This window comes from Schistocerca piceifrons, chromosome 4, assembly GCF_021461385.2.
Source record: "Schistocerca piceifrons isolate TAMUIC-IGC-003096 chromosome 4, iqSchPice1.1, whole genome shotgun sequence".
Classification (NCBI taxonomy): Eukaryota; Metazoa; Arthropoda; class Insecta; order Orthoptera; family Acrididae; genus Schistocerca; species Schistocerca piceifrons.
The window spans coordinates 186,653,543-186,678,625 of record NC_060141.1 but is presented as its reverse complement, the minus strand read 5'-3'; the positions used below and the strand labels follow the sequence as shown (position 1 = coordinate 186,678,625).

The 25,083-nt window shown below is 40.4% G+C and overlaps 1 protein-coding gene across 2 annotated transcripts in view; it reads right to left on the bottom strand.

Annotated features, from left to right (window-relative positions):
* Nucleotides 1–25,083, bottom strand: part of LOC124795132 (protein-cysteine N-palmitoyltransferase Rasp) — a 174,729-nt gene that overhangs the window by 9,888 nt on the left and 139,758 nt on the right. For both annotated transcript variants that reach the window (XM_047259008.1, XM_047259009.1), the window contains one exon: nucleotides 10,179–10,320. In XM_047259008.1, coding sequence (XP_047114964.1) covers nucleotides 10,179–10,320 — 142 coding nt within the window. The remainder of the gene's footprint in view (nucleotides 1–10,178; nucleotides 10,321–25,083) is intronic.

The following is a 25,083-nucleotide window of genomic DNA, read 5'->3' as shown; positions in this document are numbered from 1 at the left end:
TACTTTCAAACATACCATTTCTGCACTAGCAGAACCAAGTGTTCAAAGAAACAATTATGCAGTTTTGATTTTAAGTATGGTTGGAGATTTTACAATCATTCAAGTCTGACTCTTTAGTATACTGCATTTGCAGACACAGTCACAACTGTTAGTGAAATCTGGAAGATTTTCCGCATGCCCTGTGGCCTACGGGTCCTCATTTTGAAGAAGAGAGTGGATGGATTGGTTTTCCTGAACCCACGTGAAGTGAGCTTTAGTAGAAATTCACAATGCTTGCCACATATTTGATTTGAGTGTGCTAGATTGGCTTAATGGTTATTAACAATTCAATGTGGTAAGGTATTATCACAGTATCATGTGTAAACAATTTCAGGTTTTGGTTGGAGCTCGAAGACGTGGAATGTAGTTGGCAGTTCCCCTGGGCATGAAAGATGATAAACTTCTGGGGTCAAAGTGACGGCAAGAGTTTCATATTTCTGAAGCTGGGAGTCAACTCTTTTTAGTGCAGTTGGATTACTACCTGGAATTTATGACTAGTTTTCGAGTAGTGATTACTTTAAGCTTTCTTCACAGGTCAAAATGAGGTTGAAAATTTACCTGGATTCACTCTAAAATGTCCCTGGTTAATCAGCAGTGTGCAAGATCAATTATACAATGCAACACGTCTCGTCACAACGTTACAAAGGATGAAATAAAGGATCATTTCAGCTTCCTGAAGTGATACAAGATTAACTATTTAGAAACAGCCTCATCATTATTCTTCAATAATCAGTATCAGCAAAGGGATTATTATTTCTTTCCTTTCTCAGACGTTATGTCTGGTTATAAATGGAAAGTGACACGGACCTTGATCAAGCGTGACTTCCTTTTTACTGTACAGTATATGTTACACTGCATTTAGGAACTTTCAGGTAATTGAACACGTATCAATAATTACAGATTTCTGTAGTTGTATATATACGTTTGGATGTAGCTGTATTGCATTGATGTACTGGTGGATATTGTGTAGTATGACTCCTGTAATTGATAGTATAATTGGTATAATGTCAACTTTATCCTGATGCCACATGTCCTTGACTTCCTCAGCCAGTTGGATGTATTTTTCAATTTTTTCTCCTGTTTTCTTCTGTATATTTGTTGTATTGGGTATGGATATTTCGATTAGTTGTGTTAATTTCTTCTTTTTATTGGTGAGTATGATGTCAGGTTTGTTATGTGGTGGTGTTTTATCTGTTATAATGGTTCTGTTTCAGCATAATTTGTATTCATCATTCTCCAGTACATTTTGTGGTGCATACCTGGATGTGGGAACGTGTTGTTTTATTATTTTATGTTGTATGGCAAGTTGTTGATGTATTATTTTTGCTACATTGTCATGTCTTCTGGTGTATTCTGTATTTGCTAGTATTGTACATCCACTTGTGATGTGATCTAGTTTCTATTTGTTGTTTGCAAAATCTGCATTTATCTGTTGTGGTATTGGGATCTTTAATAATATGCTTGCTGTAATATCTGGTGTTTATTGTTTGATCCTGTATTGCAATCATGAATCCTTCTGTCTCACTGTATATATTGCCTTTTCTTAGCCATGCATTGGATGCGTCTTGATCGATGTGTGGCTGTGTTAGATGATACGGGGGCTTGCCATGTAGTGTTTTCTTGTTCCAATTTACTTTCTTTGTATCTGTTGATGTTATGTGATCTAAAGGGTTGTAGAAGTGGTTATGAAATTGCAGTGGTGTAGCTGACGTATTTATATGAGTGATTGCTTTGTGTATTTTGCTAGTTTCTGCTCGTTCTATAAAGAATTTTCTTAAATTGTCTACCTGTCCATAATGTAGGTTTTTTATGTCGATAAATCCCCTTCCTCCTTCCTTTCTGCTTTATGTGAATCTTTCTGTTGCTGAATGTATGTGATGTATTCTATATTTGTGACATTGTGATCGTGTAAGTGTATTGAGTTCTTCTAGGTCTGTGTTACTCCATTTCACTACTCCAAATGAGTAGGTCAATATTGGTATAGCATAAGTATTTATAGCTTTTGTCTTGTTTCTTGCTGTCAATTCTGTTTTCAGTATTTTTGTTAGTCTTTGTCTATATTTTTATTTTCGTTCTTCTTTAATATTTGTATTATTTATTCCTATTTTTTGTCTGTATCCTAGATATTTATAGGCATCTGTTTTTTCCATCGCTTCTATACAGTCGCTGTGGTTATCCAATATGTAATCTTCTTGTTTAGTGTGTTTTCCCTTGACTATGCTATTTTTCTTACATTTGTCTGTTCCAAAAGCCATATTTATATCATTGCTGAATACTTCTGTTATCTTTAGTAATTGGTTGAGTTGTTGATTTGTTGCTGCCAGTAGTTTTAGATCATCCTTGTATAGCAAATGTATGATTTTGTGTTGGTATGTTCCAGTAATATTGTATCCATAATTTGTATTATTTAGGATGTTGGATGGTGGGTTCAGAGCAAGGGAGAACCAGATAGGACTTAATGAGCCTCCTTGGTATATTCTATGCTTAATCTGTATTGGCTGTGATGTGATATTATTTGAATTTGTTTGGATATTAAATGTGGTTTTCCAATTTTTCATTACTATGTTTAGGAACTGTATCAATTTAGGATCTACTTTGTATATTTCCAATATTTGTAGTAACCATGAGTGGGGTACACTATCTGTGACATCAAGGGATCACCAATTTAGTATTGGAGGGCAGAGTGGAGGGTAAAAATTGTACAGGGAGACCAAGAGATGAACACACTAAGCAGATTCAGAAGGATGTAGGCTGCAGTAGGTACTGGGAGATGATGAAGCTTGCACAGGATATAGTAGCATGGACAGCTGCATCAAACCAGTCTCAGGACTGAAGACCACAACAACAACAACAACAACAACAACAACAGCGTGTCACCTCTGCATCTATTATCAGTTGCTTTTTACATCCTCGTGCTCCTTTGCAGCAGCCTTTTTGTTCTTCATTTATAATTTTGTTCTGTGTTGTATGTGTCATTAATTTCTGTGTAATGACTTAAGTTAATATTTTATATATTGTTGGTAGGCAGGTTATTGGGCGAAAGTTTGCTGGGTTTGCTGTGTCTGCTTGATCTTTAGGTTTCAGATAAGTTATTCCTTGTGTAAGTGTATCAGAGACTGTGTATGGGTCTGCAATGTAACTGTTAAATAATTTAGTTACATGTGAATGTGTTGAGGTGAACTTCTTTAGCTAGAAATTTGCTATTTTATCTTTTCCAGGGGCTTTCCAATTGTGCGTAGAATTAATTGCTCGGGTGACTTTATGTTGCAAAATGATCACTTCAGGCATTTGTGGTATCATCTTCTATGTGTCTGTTTCTGCTTTTATCCACCGTGCATGTCTGTTATGTTGTGCCGGGTTTGACCATATGTTGCTCCAGAAGTGTTCCACATCTGTTATGTTTGGTCGATTGTCTATTTTAATGTGTGTGTTATCTATTGTCTGGTAAAATTTCTTTTGGTTTGTGTTGAATGTTTGGTTTTGTTTCCTTCTATTTCCACTTTTTTTGTTTCTTCTAAGTCGTTTGGCCAATGCTTGTAATTTCTGCTTCTTTTCATCTAATTGCTCTATTGCTTCTTGTTGTGAGATTTTACCTAACCTTTTTAGTTTTTTGTCTGATATTTCATTTCTTATAAATTGTGTTAGCTGTCCGATGTCTTTTCTCAATTTTTCTATTCTGATTTGTGGCCTGTTTTGCCATGCTAGTTTTGTGGGTTTCTTCTGTGTGTTTGTTGGTTCTGATCTCTGCCTAGTGTGTATATTTAGTGTAGTGAGTACTCCTATATAAACCAGTAGTTTTAGCTCTTCCACAGTTGTATTTTCATTTATTTTGTTGTGTATGATTGTGTTGATAGTTGTTGTTGTTGTTTCGACTTGTGGGTTATTTGGTGGTCTATGCAAGAATGGTCTAATGTCTGTGTTTGTGTCTTCGTATTCCATGTATGTCAGCTGAAATTTTGCTTCTATATCTAACATGTGTGTCACTTTGTGTTCTATTTGTGCTTGTTCTGGTGGCTGTCTTAAGATTTCGTTTTCCTCTAACTGTTTAATTGATGCGTGTTGTTCTTTGTTTGTTTGCTCTGGGATGTTTGAGTCCATTACTGTATTTTCTTCTTCTTCTGATTGCACATTATTTTGTTCCAGTATTTGTAGTTTGATGTTTTCTAATTCTGACTGGGGTATCCTGTTATTTTTTATTATTATACGGATCTGATCAGCTAGTCGTCGTCCTGTTAAAAATTTTAATTCTGGGTATCTGGTAATAAATGTTGTGTATACTTGTGATCTGTATCCAGTTGTGTTGGTTCCTGAGTTTGTTGCTTGGTAATAACAGAACATGAGGTGTCTGTTAACTTCGTCTGACCATCTCATCCTCTGTCTTTGTTTTCCTTCTAGAGTGGTTGCAGGAAGCATATCGTGCAAAACACCCTCTATTTGGATTTAAATCATTTTCCGTGTAGCTAGCAGTGTCGTTACCATTGTGGACGGGTCTAGGGTTCAAGTGTCGTCCCCGACCATGACAGCGCTTGTCCGAGGCTTCATTAGTTCTGTCCTGAACCAACTAATCACACTAAAAGGGGGGTTAGCCCTATTAGTGGTTTGTTCTTTTTGTCGCCTTTTACGACTGGCAGAACATACCGGAGGCCTATTCTTTTCCCGGGCCTCCACGGGGTGGATTATTATTATTATTATTATTATTATTATTATTTACTCAGTTGTAACACATATTCCTGCAGAAGATACTGCAAGTCCAGGTAAGGCCAGTAGCATACTTATGTGTTTTGTGCAACAATTTTGTCAGTGCTCACTGTGAGGTATGATGGGAATGGAAGGGGGAGTGTCAATCATCTACTGGCTCTCCATAGCCAATGAGTGAACAGTGGGCAAGTGACGCATTTGGAAGCAACAGAATATTGTCAAGGGCCCCCCTTTTTTTTTTTACCGAAGTGAACACAAGCAAATTCACATACACAAACAATGCACAGGGAATTTGCTACTGAGCACCATCACTGACTTGTACCTGCAAATCAGCATTTACACTGAAGCAAATGGAAGAAAACGTATGGGAGCGAACATCAAAGCATATGCTTTGTACTGTTTCTAATGTTGTTGTGGTACAGTTGCTGAACTCTTAGTCTGTACAGCACATTATAGTAACCTTCACATTGGTGATTGTGTCACATTTCAATGGTTCCTTTATATCTGATAGTGTGTGTAGGGTGCAGATTCCTCAAATTGCGCGAACATGTGGTTGGGTTTCGGTTTCGCTGAATAGGTCAGATGTCCACTACACGCAGGAGGCAGCTACACAGGTAGCAGGAGCTGTGTAGCATGGACTGGGCAGATTTTTAGGTTAGAGGGTCTCGGGAAAACACAAGAAGGGCTTTAGTCACAAAGGGTGCAGGTTGAACACAGGAAGAATGTACATAAAGGAACCATTGGTATAACAGTTGCTAATTGTCGTAGCTGTGTTGGGAAAGTACCAGAGCTCCAACCGCTAATAGAAAGCACTGGTGCTCAAATCATTATATGCACTGGAAGCTGGCTAAAGCTAGATATAAGCTCAGCCAAAATTTTTGCGAAGAACCTAACGGTATTCTGAAAGGATAGGCTAAACGCGGCTGGCGGAGGCGTGTTTGTTGCTGTTAGAAGTAGTTTAACTTGTCGCAAAATTGAAGTAGATACTTCCCTGTGAGTTAGTATGGGCAGAGGTCATGGTTGGCAACCGGAATAAACTAATAATTGGATCCTTTTACCGACCTCCCAATTCAGATGATACATTTGCTGACAGGTTCAAAGAAAACTTGAGTTTGATTTCAAACAAGTACATGACTCGTACGATTATAGTTGGTAGTGACTTTAATTTACCCTCAATATGTTGGCGAAAATACATGTTTAATTCCGGAGGTACACATAAAATATCATCAAAAATTGTGCTAAATGCATTCTCTGAAAATTATTTTGAGCAGTTAGTGCATGAGCCCACGCGAGTAACACACGGTTGTGAAAACACACTTGACCTCTTATGTGGCTTAAATTCAAAGAAATAGTATCGGCAGCAATAGAGAGATTTATAGCAAATAAATTAACAAACGACGGAGCCGATCGTACTTGGTACACAAAACAGGTTAGAATACTGTTTCAGAACAACGAAACAAACATGCCAAATTTAAACAGACACAAAACCCAAAAGATTTGCGTCTTTTGCAGAAGCTCAAAATTTAGCATGGACTTCAGTGCGAGATGCTTATAACAGTTTTCACAACGAAACTTTGTCTCGAAACCTGGCAGAAAATCCAAAGAGATTCTGGTCATATGTGAAGTATGTTAGAGGCAAGAAACAATCAATGCCTTTTCTGTGTGATAGCAAGGGAGATACTATCGACGACAGTGCTGCCAAAGCAGAGTTACTAAACACAGCCTTCTGAAATGCCTTCACAAAAGATGACGAAGTAAGTATTCCAGGATTCGAATTGAGAACAGCTGCCAACATGAGTAACATAGAAGTAAATATCCTCTGAGTAGTGAAACAACTTAAATCATTTAATAAAAGCAAGTCTTCTGGTCCAGACTGTATACCAATTAGGTTCCTTTCAGAGTATACTGATACATTAGCTCCATACTTAACAATCACATACAACAGTTAGCTCAACGAAAGATCCGACCCAAAGACAGGAAAGTTGCACAGGTCACACCAATATTCAAGAAAGGTAGTAGGAGTAATCCACTAAATCACAGGCCCATATCGTTAACATCGATATGCAGCAGGATTTTGGAACATATATTGTGTTCGAGCATTACGAATTACCTCGAAGAAAACGGTCTATTGACACACAGTCAGCGTAGGTTTAGAAAACATCGTTCCAGTGAAACACAACTATCTCTTTATTCACATGAAGTGTTGAGTGCTACTGACAAGGGATTTCACATCGATTCCATATTTCTGCATTTCCGGAAGGCTTTTGACACTGTACCACATAAGCGGCTCATAGTGAAATTGCTTGCTTATGGAATATTGTCTCAGTTATGTGATTGGATTTGTGATTTCCTGTCAGAGAGGTCTCAGTTCATAGTAACTGACAAAATCATTGAGTAAAACAGAAGTGATTTTTGGCACTCCCAAAGGTAGTGTATAGGCCTTTTGCTGTTCCTTATCTATATGAACTATTTGGGAGACAATCTGAGCAGCCATCTTCAGTTGTTTGCAGATGATGCTGTCGTTTATCAACTAGTGAAGTCATCAGAAGATCAAAACAAACTGCAAAATGATTTAGAAAAGATATCTAAATGGTGCAAAAAGTGGCAGTTGACCCTAAATAATGGAAAGTGTGAGGTCATCTACATGAGTGCTAAAAGTAACTCGTTAAACTTAAGTTACACGATCAATCAGTCTAATCTAAAAGCCATAAATTCAACTAAATACCTAGGTACTGCAATTACGAACAACTTAAATTGAAAGGAACACATAGAAAATGTTGTGGGGAAGGCTAACCAAAGACTGCATTTTATTGGCAGGATACTTTGAAAATGTAACAGATCTACTAAGGGGACTGCCTACACTTTGCTTGTCCGTCCTCTTTTAGAATACTGCTGCGCAGTGTGGGATCCTTACCAGATAGGACTGACGGAGTACATCGAAAAAGTTCAAAGAAAGGCAGCATGTTTTGTATTATCGTGAAATATGGGAGAGAGCATCACAGGAATGATACAGGATTTGGGCTGGACATCATTAAAAGAAAGGCGTTTTTCGTTGCGAATGAATCTTCTCAAGAAATTCCCATCACCAACTTTCTCCTCAGGATGTCAAAATATTTTGTTGACGCCAACCTACACAGGAAGGAATGATCACCACGATAAAATAAGGGAAATCAGAGCTCGTACGGAAACATATAGGTGTTCATTCTTTCCGTATACTATACGAGATTGGAATAATAGGGAATTGTGAAGGCGGTTCGATGAACCCTCTGCCAGGCACTTAAATGTGATATGCATAGTATCCATGTAGATGTAGATGTAGATGATAGTTTCTGATGTCTGCAGTGCCATATACAAAGCACTGTCATGGATTGTACTACAGTAAGCATAAAGAAGATATTGCAAATCAAATACAATTAATGAAATGTGAAATATATATCCACCTTGTCATGTAGACTAATTGATAAAACTTGATTCATACAATTTAAGGAAAAGGTTATATTGCTACTCATCGTAAAGGTAACACTGAGTTGCCAATAGGCACATCAAAGAAACTGTTACACATTTAGCTTTCGGCCAAAGCCTTCTTCAGAAAAGAAAAGAAAAGAAAAGAACACACACACACACACACACACACACACACACACACACGGTGCAAGCTGCCAGAGACGGTGGTCATGTGTGCGTGAGGTGCACTTGTTTGTGTGTGTGTGTGTGTGTGTGTGTGTGTGTGTGTGTGTGTGTGTGTGTGTGTTTCTTTTCTGACGAAGGCTTTGGCAGAAAGCTGAACATGGAACACACTTTTCATTGTGCCTGACTGCAAATCAATACCTCATCTTTCCCATGAGTAGCAATCCAACCTTTTCTTTATATTGTTCATATTCCAACCTGAAGTTTCTATTCTTTAAATCTAATATATAAGTTTGTTACAGGGCAGATAGTGTGTTCCTGAGTAAACAATTATTATTATCATCATCATCATCATCATCATCATCATCAAAACTCTCTGACGTAACAATGGAACATCACCCATGTAATTACCGATACTACGAACATAAGCAATGAGAATTTTGAAGGAAAGTTATTGGGCTTTTCCTTTTTAAAAGTAAGAATTATGAAGTCTGCGCTTATTCACTCGATTCCCACCTCATGCAAGCATTTAATGAAGTTATCTTTCTCAAGTCTCAAGAAGGACACAGTGCTTCAAAACTTTTCTACAATCACATATCTTTTCCTTCAGCATTTGTGCTGTAGATCTGTCAGATCTCAGAAGTGAATATGATATCTATATTCATCTATCAGCAACAATAAATTCTCACTGGAGCACTCCACTGCTAACACAACTATGTCAAAACAACAAAAGTAGACAAGATAGCTACGAAAGCTTTCTGTGCTGTTAACTCTCGAGCAGAGAAGACATGAATATGAATAATGAATGAACTAATGCCTTTTGCAAAAGCACATCCAGCATTTACACCAGAAAATTCTCATTCCCTGTTGTGAATTTGCTTTTGCTTGCTACAGTATAAAGAGGGCTTCACATTCTGGCATCAATATAAATGATAAACGCGTTTCATACTCGGCCACCTACACATCCACATAACCACAACCTCAGAAATTTTTAACATATTCAGAAGAAACAGCCTAACATTTAATCTTACATTCAGTAATCTTATACTCAGGTAAATACTGTAGTTTCAGAAATAATTACATCTTCTTTGCTTATGGTTAATCGTCTGTGAACTCAGTAACCTGCTTTAATAGATTTCCAACTGATAGTAATATCAGTGTCTCAACTGGACACAGACTGCTGGTGGGGGGTGAGGGGGTGGGGGAGGGGGAAGAAGAGGAGAAGGAGGAGGAGGAGGAAGAAGAAGAAGAAGAAGAAGAAGAAGAAGAAGAAATTTCTATTACTTAGAAAATCATGTAAGTTAGATGTTTCTGTGACAGCACCATTAGTGTAGCATTCGAGTACTATGTTGACTGGCTGATCTTATGAGGTGTGTATTAGTTGTTCCTCTTTGTGATTTACCCTGCCACAAAGTAACTACACAGATATGTCTACAGTTGTGTGTCCTATTATCCTGGGCATTTCTGAAGCAATGTAAAGGCTACATCACAATAGCTGAAACATGATCCGACACCACCTACCATATAACATATTACCCTGCCACAAAGTAACTACACAGATATGTCTACAGTTGTGTGTCCTATTATCCTGGGCATTTCTGAAGCAATGTAAAGGCTACATCACAATAGCTGAAACATGATCCGACACCACCTACCATATAACATAAATTGTATAATGTGTCACAGCTAAATTCTGTGGAACTGATAACATGAGCCAAGGAGAATTACATAAAATATTTCCGAGTTTTCATGACATACCAAATGAAACCTTGGTCAATTACATATGTTTGGAACTGCATAAAACTAATACTTACCTGTAAAGATTCGACTGACAAATATGTTTCCAATTTCCATTCTACCAAGAAAATAAAAGCTGGACAAAGCTGACATAATGAAGAGAGGACTTCCAAGGGCAGCTTTGAAACGTCTAGAATTCCTTGGAGACAGCAACATTTCCTAGCAAATAACAGAAAAAAGTTATAATGCAGTTGATTCTGCTATAGCAAATAATCCTTATGACTTTCTATATTCAAAAGCTGACAACAGTCAAGTAAGAACACTGTACAGGTTGTAGGCTATTTACAAAACATAAACAAGAAGGTCAACTAAAAAACACTATGAAAACATCTTAGACTGATGGTAAAAGTTAATACTGCCATATAGAAGAAAACAAAGAAATAAAATAACAGGAAATTATATGGGGAAGTTGCAAGTTGGAGTGAAAAGAGTCACATAGTACTCTGCTTGTCTTCCCTTGTTCCTTGAAAGATTCCTTCTTAAGCCACAGGTGAATCTTGAAAATAATGTTTTGTATGAAGCAGAGAATGAGAATAGTGTGTTTAAATTTTCAGCAAATACTCAGAGTCTGCAGCAAGCTTATAAAACAAACCACAAAGATAACATTTCCTCATGGCAATATCATTCACAATTACGTACTGGACTTCAAACACAAAGAAATTACTATCACTTTAAAGAATCCATACATCAATAATAAATTCTGAACCTTTTTAGTATACAACAGTGATTTGGATCCCCCCACCAGGCTGAACAGCAATTTGAAGGACAAGTCAGAGGTATTTAGGCTACATACTCTGGTCGCAGCTCGCTCCTACCTGACGCACAGCCGCAACCGCAACTGTGTAACATGGGGGCATCCACTGATGCCAGAATGCCTGTAAGTACCATGTTCACACACCCGCCAGTTCACTGAATCCTGAGATACACGCCATTGATTGGTAGTATGTTGACCTTATCTGTATTACATTTTTGATTCAGACTGCTCCCAGAACAGTTTGTGTACACTTAAGATGACTTCTGCTATGCTCTCAACTTGGTTTGGCTAGCATTTCGCTTTGTTAACTCCACTGCCATCGACCCCAGGAAACATGTCTTTGTTCAAACTGTCTCTTGCACTATCACCAATGCAAGTGGTTATAAACTATGTTCTACCAACGCAGAGTAGGACAGAACGGTTCATTTTTCCAAATGAATAGCAAGTGTGCATGTGTGTACATGAACATGGACACCCCCCGCCCCCCCAATCTCTCTCTCTCTCTCTCTCTCTCTCTCTCTCTCTCTCTCTCTCTCTCTCTCTCTCTCTCTCTCCACCCCCCCCCCCCCCCCCGAACCCCCTCCCAGATGTGACCTACAAGGAGAAAAGGAGAAGGACTAATAATTCTGCCTAGTTTCACAACTCTTAGACCACAAGAAGTGGTTCACAATAAGTCAAATGGGTGTCCGTTGTATAAGCAATACTTTATCAGAAACTTACAATCTGTAGCCTTGAACTATCTCAACATTAGAAAATAGTAAAATATATAATTGCACCACACAGTTCTCACGAAACACTACAGGTTTCCACTTTTAAGCCAATCCTAAAAACACCAAAACGTGTTGTAAATTAAAGGAAACATCTAGGAAAAGCACAGTTTGCACTTTTCAAACAATATTTTATTTAGCCAATTTTATAAGATTGTCAGAATTACAAGTAAATTAAAGGAATAATGCCAAAATACTGTCCTTTACTCTTTGAAAAAATTTAGAGAAGTAAGTTCCTTATTTCTGGCAGCATAACATACAACTGGGAGTTGCTCACACTAGATGTTGTTGGCAAACATATTTACAGTGGGAGAAAAGAAACAGTTATTTTAAGTGCAAGGGAAAAGAGCTTGCAATGACATGAAACTGTTTCACAGCTGCGCAGCAAAACTTTGTGAATGGTGAATTATCTTCCTTCACCAGACATGTAGAAATGCCATATTTACACATCATCTCACACCAACTGGCTAAGCTATTTAAAAACACAGTCATCAGAAACACTTTTGTCATCGCCAAAAAACTTAAGGATGAAAGTAGTGCATGCCACCACAAAACTAGCTGAGGATTCAAGTGAACGAGTAATTTACAAAGTGACGTGCAGTCACTGCAACAAGTATTAATACCCCAAATGGATAGGAATGTTAAAACCTTTTTGCAAAAGCATGTCGACTTAACAAATGGAACAAATCATTCATAGCTGAACACATCAGCTAAATAGGACACATTGTTGCAACATAGAATTATCTTCAAATACAGCAAACTTTACATAAGAACTGGAAAATGGACATCTTGGAAGAGAGTGAAATATTCATCCAGAGTCAAAATGAAATTGCAAATGCAACAACAGGTTTCGAGAATTCAAAAGTCTTCACCATATTTAACTAAGTACTGTAAAATTAGAAAATCTGCAATGGGCAATAGTATCAATGCATTTGTGTGTCCAGTAGATGTAGCTCTGTAATGTTTTTGAATGTTAATTACATGTTAGCATTAGCAATATCAAATAGTTTATAGTCTCTCTTACTGTGGCACATTTCATCAACAAATATCAAAGACTCTTTGCCGAGAAGTGCAGAAGAAAATTACAAAATTATTTAATGCCAGGAGTGGTACACAAATAGTGATGTAAAATCAAGACTAGTTTTGACCACTGTCTTATTTCTGCTGCACAGTGATTTTGATTATAATTAGGGATCCAAAAATGGAGCATCCATTTTTGACATATTTTGAATTATTTTTGTCAAATTTCGCATCGTTTTTGGCAAAATTCACATCTCAATTTATTTTTGTTTTTAAAGGATTAAACATACAAATTTAAAAGGTTGTTCACGCTTCATGTCTGAAGAAGGAGCCCTGGTGCTTTGAAAAACTGACTGGCAAAGAAAAAGTACTGATTGTCAAGCTTTTTGACTGGAACATTTCCTTTTCCAAAAAGTTCAACAGTTTTTTTCTGAAATGGTCTTTGCTTATTTAAGTTTACAACACATGGTTGTTTCTGTGGAGAAGCAGCAGCATTTTCCTACTGGTGAAAAAGTGCTTATCCAAGTCAAGATATTTCTAGACATTATTTCCTTTCCCCACACAATTTGGTAACTGCAGAATATTGACATCAACCTTTCGTGTGCATTCACAGCCATGCGGCGTTAGCTTAACAATGCTACAGACAGCATTATCGTAACTGCTGTCCGCTTCCCATCTGCTGTGCAGCGAACTACGTTAAATTAAGTATAAACTGTATTTTTCTTACTTGTTGCTTCTTCTTCCGTGTGTTTTTGCTTTTAGGAAGCTTTAATTTTCGAGTACTAGTAATAGTGTTCCATAGATTTTGTGTTTGTTTTGAATACAGTCAGAGACCCTTTAGTCAGCTGTAGTGCCAGTAGTGCTAGTGTTTGTTTTGAACACAGTCCAGAGACAAGTAGTGCTTATTTTCATTCTCTTCAACAAGAAGTGTCTAGTAACCACAGTTTAGTCAGCTATCAGCCGCCTTTAGTGAATTAGCAGTCTAGTTAAAAGTTGATTAACTGTCTACAGTAAATTGATTTCTTAGGATGGATAGGATGTGTGACTGCTGGGTACGGATGCAGGAGGAGCTGGCCACTGTTCGCAAACAGCTGAACATGTTGATGGCCACGGTCAGCCGTCTTCAGGCTGCTGCCTCGGAGTGTAGTGGCAGTGGGGAGTCTGGTGCGTTGCATGGTATACCCCAGGTATTACATGCTTCACCCACGGTCCCTACTGTCGAGACATCTTCGCGGGTACCGGGCGCAGTTGGGCCACCCTCTCCCCAAGGGGAGTGGTGGGTTCAGCGGCGTTTGTGGCGCACGAGGCGGAGGGTCAATGTGGAGTCTGGCCGTGTGGCATCGCTTGCTCTGCCTGTGAGTGGACATGTGGCTGCTCCTTCAGCAAGGTCCGAGCAGGCACACGGGGGGAGGGGTTTATTAGTGACTGGGAGCTCCAATGTTAGGCGAGTGATGGAGCCCCTTAGGGAAATAGCGGAAAAGTCGGGGAAGAAGGCCAGTGTTCACTCTGTCTGCTTGCCGGGGGGTCTCATCCGAGATGTGGAGGAGACCCTGCCGGCAGCGACAGAGAGCACTGGGTGCACCAAACTGCAAATTGTTGCTCATGTCGGCACCAATGCCTCCTGCCATCTGGGTTCAGAGGTCATCCTCAGTTCATACAGGTGGTTAGCAGAGTTGGTGAAGGCGGAAAGCCTCACTAGGGGGGTGAAATCTGAGGTAACTACTTGTAGTATCGTTGCCAGAACCGATCGCGGTCCCCTGGTTTGGAGCCACGTGGAAGGCTTAAACCAGAGGCTCAAGACGATCCTGCGGAGATCTGGGTTGTAAATTTCTTGACCTCCGCTATCAGGTGGAGAAATGTAGGGTCCCCCTGAATAGGTCACGCGTGCAGTACACGCTGGAAGCGGCTACAAGGGTAGTAGAGTACGTGTGGAGTGGACATGTGGGTTTTTAGGTTAGAGAATTTCCTCCTAGGCACGACAAGAAGCCTCCTGAGACGCAACAAGGTGGTAGTAGTAGGCAAAACGCAACAGGGAATAACAATATTAATGTGGTAATAGTATATTCGCATTGTGAAGGGACAGATCAAGATAAGATGGATAGTTTTTATGAGGCACTCAGTGATGTAGTTGTTAGAGTAAAGGACAAGGACAGTGTTCTGCTCTTGGGTGATTTTAATGCCAGGATTGGAAATCAAACAGAAGGGTATGAAAAGGTTATGGGTAAATTTGGAGAGGATATGGAGGCCAACAGGAACGGGAAACAACTCTTGGATTTCTGTGCCAGTATGGGCTTAGTAATCACAAACTCCTTTTTTAAACATAAGAACATTCACCAGTATACTTGGGAAGGCAGGGAAACCAGATCTGTCATTGACTACATAATAACACATCAGGAATTCAGGAAGGCTGTGAGAGACACACGTGTATTCAGGGGATTCTTTGATGACACTGATCATTATTTAATCTGCAGTGAAATTGGGATTGTGAGGCCGAAAGTGCAGGAGGTCAGGTCCATATGTAGAAGGATAAGAGTGGAGAAACTTCAGGATAAGGAAATCAGGCACAAGTACATAACAGTGATCTCAGAAAGGTACCAGTTAGTTGAATGTAGTCAATTACAGTCATTGGAAAAGGAATGGACAAGGTACAGGGACACAGTACTAGAAGTGGCTAAAGAACGTCTTGGAACATTAGTGTGTAAAGGCAGGATGAAGCAAACAGCTTGGTGGAATGACACAGTCAAGGCAGCCTGTAAAAGGAAAAAGAAGGCGTATCAAAAATGGCTACATACTAGAACTCAGGTAGACAGAGAAAATTATGTTGAAGAAAGAAACAAAGCCAAACAGATAATTGCAGCATCCAAGAAGAAATCTTGGGAAGACTTTGGAAACAAGCTGCTGGAAAACCATTCTGGAGTGTAATTAGCAGTCTTCGAAAGGGAGGTAAGAAGGAAATGACAAGTTTTTTGGACAGGACAGGAAAACTGCTGGTGAATCCTGTGGATGCCTTGGGCAGATGGAGGGAATATTTTGAAGAGTTGTTCAATGTAGGTGAAAATACGATCAGTAATGTTTCAGATTTCGAGGTAGAATGGGATAGGAATGATGATGGAAATAGGATCACATTTGAGGAAGTGGAGAAAATGGTCAATAGATTGCAGCGCAATAAAGCAGCTGGGGTGGATGAAATTAAGTCAGAACTCATCAAATACAGTGGAATGTCAGGTCTTAAATGGCTACACAGGATGATTGAAATGGCCTGGGAGTCGGGACTGGTTCCATCAGACTGGACAAAAGCAGTAATCACACCAATCTTTAAACATGGAAACAGAAAAGATTGTAACAACTACAGAGGTATCTCCTTAATCAGTGTTGTGGGTAAAATCTTCTCAGGTATTGTTGGAAGGAAAGTGCAAGTATTAGTTGAGGACCAATTGGATGAAAATCAGTGTGGGTTTAGGCCTCTTAGAGGTTGTCAGGACCAGATCTTTAGCTTGCGGCAAACAATGGAGAAGTGTTATGAGAGGAACAGGGAATTGTATCTATGCTTTATAGATCTAGAAAAGGCATATGACCGGGTTCCTAGGAGGAAGTTATTGTCTGTTCTACGAGATTATGGAATAGGAGGCAAACTTTTGCAAGCAATTAAAGGTCTTTACATGGATAGTCAGGCAGCAGTTAGAGTTGACGGTAAATTGAGTTCATGGTTCAGAGTAGTTTCAGGTGTAAGACAAGGCTGCAACCAGTCTCCACTGTTGTTCAAATTATTTATGGATCATATGTTGAAAACAATAGACGGGCTGGGTGAGATTAAGACATGTGAACATAAAATAAGCAGTCTTGCATATGCGGATGACTTAGTTGTGATGGCAGTTTCGATTGAAAGTTCACAAAGTAATATTTCAGAGCTAGATCAGAAATGTAAGGACTATGGTATGAAGATCTCCAAAACGAAAGTAATGTCAGTGGGAAAGAGATATAAACGGACTGAGTGCCAAATAGGAGGAACAAAGTTAGAACAGGTGGACGGTTTTAAGTACTTAGGATGCATATTCTCACAGGTTGGCAACATAGTGAAAGAACTGGAAGCGAGGTGTAGCAAAGCTAATGCAGTGAGCGCTCAGCTACGATCTACTCTCTTCTGCAAGGAGGAGGTCAGTACCAAGACTAAGCTATCTGTGCACCGTTCAATCTTTCGACTAACTTTGTTGTATGGGAGCGAAAGCTGGGTGGATTCAGGTTACCTTATCAACAAGGTTGAGGTTACGGATATGAAAGTAGCTAGCATGATTGCAGGTACTAGTAGATGGGAACAATGGCAGGAGGGTGTCCACAATGAGGAAATCAAAGAAAAACTGGGAATGAACTCTATAGATGTAGCAGTCAGGGCGAACAGGCTTAGATAGTGGGGTGATGTTACACGCATGGGAGAAGCAAGGTTACCCAAGAGACTAATGGGTTCAGCAGTAGAGGGTAGGAGGAGTCGGGGCAGACCAAGGAGAAGGTACCTGGATTCGGTTAAGAATGATTTTGAAGTAATAGGTTTAATATCAGAAGAGGCACCAATGTTAGCACTGAATAGGGGATCATGGAGGAATTTTATACGGGGGCTATGCTCCAGACTGAACGCTGAAAGGCATAGTCAGTCTTAAATGATGATGATGATGATGATGATGATAGTAAACTGCAGGAGTGTCTATAGAAAGGTCCCAGAACTGCTCTCATTAATAAACAGTCACAATGACCACATACTACTAGGAACAGAAAGTTGGCTGAAACCAGACGTAAACAGCAACAAAATTCTAAACTCAGATTGGAATGTATACCACAGAGAGCGGCTGGACAGTGAAGGGGGACATGTGTTTATAGCAATAAAAAGTGCAATAGTATTGAAGGAAATTGATGGAGATCCGAAATGTGAAATAATTTGGGTGAAAGTCACAGTTAAAGCAGGCTCAAACATGGTAATTGGATGTCTCTATAGGGACCCTGGCTCAGCAGCTGTTGTGGCAAAGCACCCGAAGGAAAATTTGGAAAATATTTCGGGTAGATTTCCTGACCATGTTATAGTTCTGGGTGGAGATTTTAATTTTCCGGATATAGACTGGGAGACTCAAACGATCATAACTGGTGGCCGGGACGAAACTCCAATGAAATTTTTGTAAGTGCTTTATCTGAAAACTACCTTGAGCAGTTAAACAGAGAACCGACTCGTGGCGATAACGTATTAGACCTTCTGGCGACAAACAGACCCAAACTATTTGAAACAGTTAACGCAGAACAGGGAATCAGCGATCATAAAGCGGTTACTGCCACGATGATTTCAGTCGTAAATAGAAATATCAAAAAAGGTAGGAAGATTTTTCTGTTTAGCGAAAGTGACAAAAAGCAGATTTCAGAGTACCTGACGGCTCAACACAAAAGTTTTGTCTCAAGTACAGACAGTGTTGAGGATCAGTGGACAAAGTTCAAAACCATCGCACAATTTGCATTAGATGAGTATGTGCCAAGCAAGATCGTAACAGATGGAAAAGAGCCACCGTGGTACAACAACCGAGTTAGAAAACTTCTGCAGAAGCAAAGGGATCTTCACAGCAAACATAAACATAGCCAAAGCCTTGCAGACAAACAAAAATTACGCAAAGTGAAATGTAGTGTGAGGAGGGCTATGCGAGAGGCATTCAATGAATTCTAAAGTAAAGTTCTATGTACTGACTTGGCAGAAAATCCTAAGAAATTTTGGTCTTATGTCAAAGCAGTAGGTGGATCAAAACAAAATGTCCAGACCCTCTGTGAGCAAAATGGTACTGAAACAGAGGCTGACAGACTAAAGGCCGAAATACTAAATGTCTTTTTTCCAAAGCTGTTTCACAGAGGAAGACTGCACTGTAGTTCCTTCTCTAGATTATCATACAGATGACAAAATGGTAGATATCGAAATAGACGACAGAGGGATAGAGAAACAATTAAAATCACTCAAAAGAGGAAAGGCCACCGGATCTGACGGGATACCAGACCGATTTTACACAGAGTACGCCAAGGAACTTGCCCCCCTTCTTGCAGCGGAGTACCGTAGGTCTCTAGAAGAGCGTAGCATTCCAAAGGATTGGAAAAGGGTGCAGGTCATCCCAGTTTTCAAGAAGGGACGTGGAACAGATGTGCGGAACTATAGACCTATATCTCTAATGTCGATCACTTGTATAATTTTGGAACACGTATTATGTTCGAGTGTAATGACTTTTCTGGAGACTAGAAATCTACTCTGTAGGAATCAACATACGTTTCAAAAAAGACAATAGTGTGAAACCCAGCTCGCGCTATTCGTCCATGAGACTCAGAGGGCCATAGACATGGGTTCCCAGTTAGATGCTGTGTTTCTTAACTTCCGCAAGACGTTTGATACAGTTCCCCACAGTCATTTAATGAACAAAGTAAAAGCATATGGACTATCAGACCAACTGTGTGATTGGATTGAGGAGTTCCTAGATAACAGAACGCAGCATGTCATTCTCAATGGAGAGAAGTCTTCCAAAGTAAGAGTGATTTCAGGTGTGCCGCAGGGGAGTGTCATAGGACTGTTGCTATTCACAATATACATAAATGACCTTGTGGATAACATCGGAAGTTCACTGAAGCTTTTTGCAGATGATGCTGTAGTATATCGAGAGTTTGTAACAATGGAAAATTGTACTGAAATGCAGGAGGATCTGCAACGAATTGATGCATGGTGCAGGGAATGGCAATTGTACATTAATGTAGAAAAGTGTAATGTGCTGCGAATACATAGAAAGAAAGTTCCTTTATTATTTAGCTACAATATAGCAGGTCAGTAACTGGAAGCAGTTAATTCCATAAATTATCTGGGAGTACGGATTAGGAGTGATTTAAAATGGAATGATCACATAAAGTTGATCGTCGGTAAAGCAGATGCCAGACTGAGATTCATTGGAAGAATCCTAAGGAAATGCAATCCGAAAACTAAGGAATAGGTTACAGTACACTTGTTTGCCCACTGCTTGAATAGCAGAGAGGGTAACAGATAGGGTTGATAGAAGAGAGAGAGAGAAGATCCAACGGAGAACAGCACGCTTCATTACAGGATCATTTAGTAATCGCGAAAGCGTTACGGAGATGATAGATAAACTCCAGTGAGAGACGCTCAGTAGCTCGGTATGGGCTTTTGTTGAAGTTTCGAGAACATACCTTCACCGAGGAGTTAAGCAGTATATTGCTCCCTCCTACGTATATCTCGCGAAGAGACCACGAGGATACAATTAGAGAGATTAGAGCCCACAGAGAGGCATACCGACAATCTTTCTTTCCACGAACAATACGAGACTGGAATAGATGGGAGAACCGATAGAGGTACTCAACGTACCCTCCGCCACACACCATCAGGTGGCTTGCGGAGTGTGGATGTAGATAGAGTCAACAAAGTTTTTAGCGTAGAACCAAAAGTAACTCTATTCACATTTTATGGGAATATTTCGAACATGGTCAAAACACATTGACATGTTTTGTTTTTCAGTTGCTGTAGTGCGAAGTGTGGACACCATAAACTGGCAGTTGGCAGTGAGCGTTAACAAATTACTGTAAGAACATCAGAGTGGAGAGGAATGGGGCAGGGAAACAAGCCCCACGTCCCTTTTGCAAGGAAGCTAGCCTAAACCCTTTTTCCCTGTTGCTGCAAAAGCAGAGAACTGACATGGTCATAGAGTTAATTGTTCCCTTCTCTTGTTGTGAGGGGCAAATGAAACTCTGGTCTCTTCACTCATTTCATTTTTTTTTTTTTTTTTTATCTATTTGGTCTTCACCGGTTAACAGCCACTTAGCCAAGAGTAGTGCTTGCTGAAACTGACAGTGTCTTAAATGAGTGTGTTCAGGCCTGATCTCTGCTGGGATCTGATACAACCACTGTACAAAACACCCGCCCCCTAAAACTGACACATGGAAATGTGTGCATTATATGAAATTATAATCTTCAGCTATCAAACAAGTGTATACATTTAATTGTTCCAACATGCTAGTTGCCACAGATAAGTCCTATGGTACATTACTCTGCATGTATGTTACACAGAATATTCAACTGCTCACAACTGGTATGGGACCGGAGCATCGAGTGCACTGATACTTCACTGCTTTCATGAACTTTTTATTTTGCAAACACGTTCTTACACACATTACCTTTCTGAACTGTGCTTGACCAGATGACATGCCACACCAGTAATCAAAAATTGGCTTTATATGCAGAAAATAATGCTATTTCGAACTATCTCTGGAAAAAACTGGATACAATTAACAATGAAATAGAATTTATTAGGTAATTTTGCGTTTTCAAATTCTGAGGCACACGTCATCTCAAATGCCAATTTTTTAAATCCTTAATAACAATAAAAAAGTATCTTAGGTGTTGCAGGGATTTCTGGTAGAATGCAAATATATTTGTATTAAAGGACACTACTCACCCCCCCCCCCCCTCTCTCTCTCTCCCTCTGTGTGTGTGTGTGTGTGTGTGTGTGTGTGTGTGTGTGTGTGTGTGTGTGTGTGTGTGTGTGCGCGCACACACCTACATGGTGCTGGCTGAATGAATAGTGCCAGTACATGTTTTCAGCATGTAGAGTAGGTTGAAGTATGGGTTGTGTTGGATGGGGAGGTTACAAGGAGTGAGAGGCAGAAGGCAGGGAGGGGGATTGAGGGTAGGTAGCTAGCGGCTCAGAGGGAGGCAGCTGTTTTGTCAGCTAAGAATGCAGGAGGGAGAGGTGGCAGTTACACAGGCTAGGAAAGTGGCACAAGTTTGTTTGGAGAGTGTGGAGAGCAGCACACACTGAAGGTGACATGAGGACATGAATTTAGAGGTGTTGACTGGGCAGAGGACGGGGAAACTGTTACGTGGAAGGTGCAGTGACAGTGGGGGCTGGAGACTGAGGCCAGGATGATTACCGGAGTGAAGGATGTGTTACAAAGATAACACCCACCTGCGTAGTTCAGAGAAGCTGGTCATGGAAAATAGGATCCAGATGGTCCAGGTTGTGAAGCAGGCATTACAACTGAGGATGTTGTGTTTACCTACATGTAGTACCACCGCATTGTCAATTTTGTACTTGCTAACAGTTTTGTAGGGGCCATTCATTCTGGTGGACAACTGGTTGGTAGACATACTGATGTGCAGTGCTTGCAGCAGAGTGGTATGTAACATTTCTGCTTTTGAGAGGTGGCCAAGCCACTGATGGGACTGGGTAAGCCTGTGACAAGGTGGATGGGTGGATTAGGCATGCCTTAGTCTCATCATCATCATCATCATCATCATCATCATCATCATCATCTTCTTTGTTTGCCTTTATCCGGCATCAGGCTGGGTTGTGACATTTATGGTACTTCTCCACTTTCCTCTCATCTTTCCACCATTATTCTCCTATAATGGTTTTGTTCTCCTTCTTTTTAAACTGGTCTTCATCGAATAGATCCGTCTTGCTCTAGATCTCCCTCTTGCCCTAAAACTTGGCCTCCACCTTTTCTTTTTTTTTTTTTAATTCTTTCATTTTCCATTCTCTTGTGTCCAAACCATTTTAACATGTTCTTCTCAACTGTCTCATTCAGATTTTCTACTCCTATTTCATTCCTATCTTCTCGGTCTCTCCCCAGTTTCCCTAACATACTCTTCGTTCTGAGGAATCTCATCTCACTGGTTTGAAGCCTACACTCTCCTCTATTCTTGTCATTGTCCAGGTCTCTGATGCATGTCGGTGTAGGTATAAAGAACATCATCTACAGCACTTCCTTTCACTTCATTGGCACTTCCCCTTCTCAGACTAAATCGTCACACATTGGTAGAGTGCATTGCTTGTTGTAGCCTTTTGCTAACTTTGCATTCTCCAGCATCACACTTCCTAGGTATTTATAGTTAACTTTAAATATCATGTAATGTAACATTAGTTTGTTCCTTGCTTTTCTGTCTCCTCTGGTTACCACCATAGTATTGCTTTTCTCCATACTGCATTTCATTCCTTATTTCCTGATTTTTTAATTTAAGATGACTATTTGTTCTTGTACATCCTTACAGTTGATTCTCCACACCAAAATATCATTAGCAAATAGAAATAACTTCATCTTCCTTCCTCTATGAGCTTCTTTAGTCACTTTCCCTATTTTATCCATCACCATTATAAATAATAATAGTGGCATCACACTTGCTTCTCTCAATCCCAGAACATTCCCGTATCTATCGGTTCTTCCAACTTGGGGCTGGTACAGATGAAGCTTTTGTCATACACTACTTGAAGAATTTCAGCTGTTTGTTTTCCATCTCCCCTTCTCGCTGAAGTTTCCCATACCTCTTCTCCGAGGACAGTATCATAAGCCTTTGTTATGTCAAGCAATGTCATCACCACATCCTTCCCATACTTTCAATGCCTTTCCACCAAAAGTCATACCAAAGATAGGGTCCACTATTGATCCACCACATCAAAAACCATAGTTCTCCTCTTTTAAATGATGTTCCAATCTTCTCCCCTCTCTCCTCAACCTTCTTTCAAGTATACTGTGTACCATTTTTAGCACTTGTGATATGACCGTAATCCCTCAATAGTTATCTCATACTTTTCCGTCTCCCTTCTTGAACAATGGAATTATTATTCCCTTTACCCACTCTTCACGCACACATTTCTGCGTCCATATGCATCTTAACATCTAAATCCTTCATCTGGTTCAGATTCATTGATGACATCTTCGCTATCTGGAGCAAAGGTGAGGGCACCCTATCCACATTCCTCCAGCAACTCAACAACTTCTCCCCATCTGCTTCACCTGGTCTTACTCAAACCAACAAGCCACCTTCCTAGATGTTGATCTCCATCTCAAAGCCAGCTGCATCAGTACCTCTGTCCATATCAAACCCACTAACCATCAGCAATACCTCCACTTTGACAGCTGCCACCCATCCCATACCAAGAAGTCCCTTCCGTACAGCCTTGCCACTTGTGGTCATCACGTCTACAGTGACAAGCAGTCCCTCTTGAAATATACCGAGGGTCTCACTGAAGCCTTCACTGACCATAATTATCCTCCCAATCTTGTACAAAGACAAATCTTCAGTGCCTTATCTTTCTGGTCTCACACCACCTCCCAAAGTCCCACCGCCCTGCCACAGAGGAGCATTCCCCTCATAACTCAGTACCCACCACCCAGGACAGGAGAAACTGAATTACATTCTCTGCCAGGGTTTTGATTACCTCTCGTTGTGTCCTGAAATGAGAAATGTCCTGCCCACTATCCTTCCCACCCTTCTCACAGTGGTATTCCACCGTCCACTGACCCTACACAATATACTCATCCATCCTTCCACAACCCCTGCCCCCAATCCCTGGCTCATACCCCTGTAATAGACCTACATGCAAGACCTGGCTCATACATCCTCCCACCACCATCTACTCCAGTCTGGTTACTAAAATCACCCATCCCCATCAAAGGCAGGGCTACTTGTGGAACCAGTCATGTGGTCTACAAACTAAGCTGCAACCGATGTGCCGCATTCTATACAGGCATGACAACCAACAAGCTGTCTGTCCACATAAATGACCACCGACAAACTGTGGCCATCAACGTGCTGCCAAACATGATATCCTACATTTCGATGACTACTTCACAGCCTGTGCCATTTGGATCCTTCCCATCAACACCAGCTTTTCTGAATTGTGCAATACGTCCTACATTCCCATAACCCCCCTGGCCTCAACCTTCGTTAGTCACTGTCCTCAACCATCCAGCCCCTTTCCTGTTCCCATTCTAGCACTACAAGACCACTTCCACTACTACACTGTCTTTTTATTTCTCTCCTTTTCCACTACCCCCCCCCCCCCCCCCCCCCGCTCCTGACCACTCCCCTGCCCTCAGTCTAACCTGCAGCACTTTCCTGTCTGCCTCCCCCACCATACTATCCCTCTCCCTTCCAGCTCCAGCCTCCTCCTTACCCACACCTAGACACCACTCTCGTATGTCAGTCTATTGTTGACAGACCCTTAACGGCTGAAAGCTACAATTGTGGGAGTCTCTTTGTTGTGCCTAACTGCGACTCTTGCATCTCTACTATATAGTGAGTAGCAACTTTCCTTCTCATAATGTTGTTACATTCCATCCCGGATTTTCCATTGTTTGATTTTTGTTTTTCACATTTAGTAGTTTGTTAATGTACTCTTCCCATCTTTTTCTTATCTCCTTAGATTGCATTTTTAGAATGAGGCTGGAGTTTGAAGGATGCTGGAAGAGAAGTTTTGACAGCAGAAAGGCCATGGGCATAAGAGATGCTGGTGTACTGGGAGGTGTCATCAACTGTGATGAGAGGGATCCAGAAGGTAAAGGGGTAGGGACAGCAGAGAGTCAGTGAAG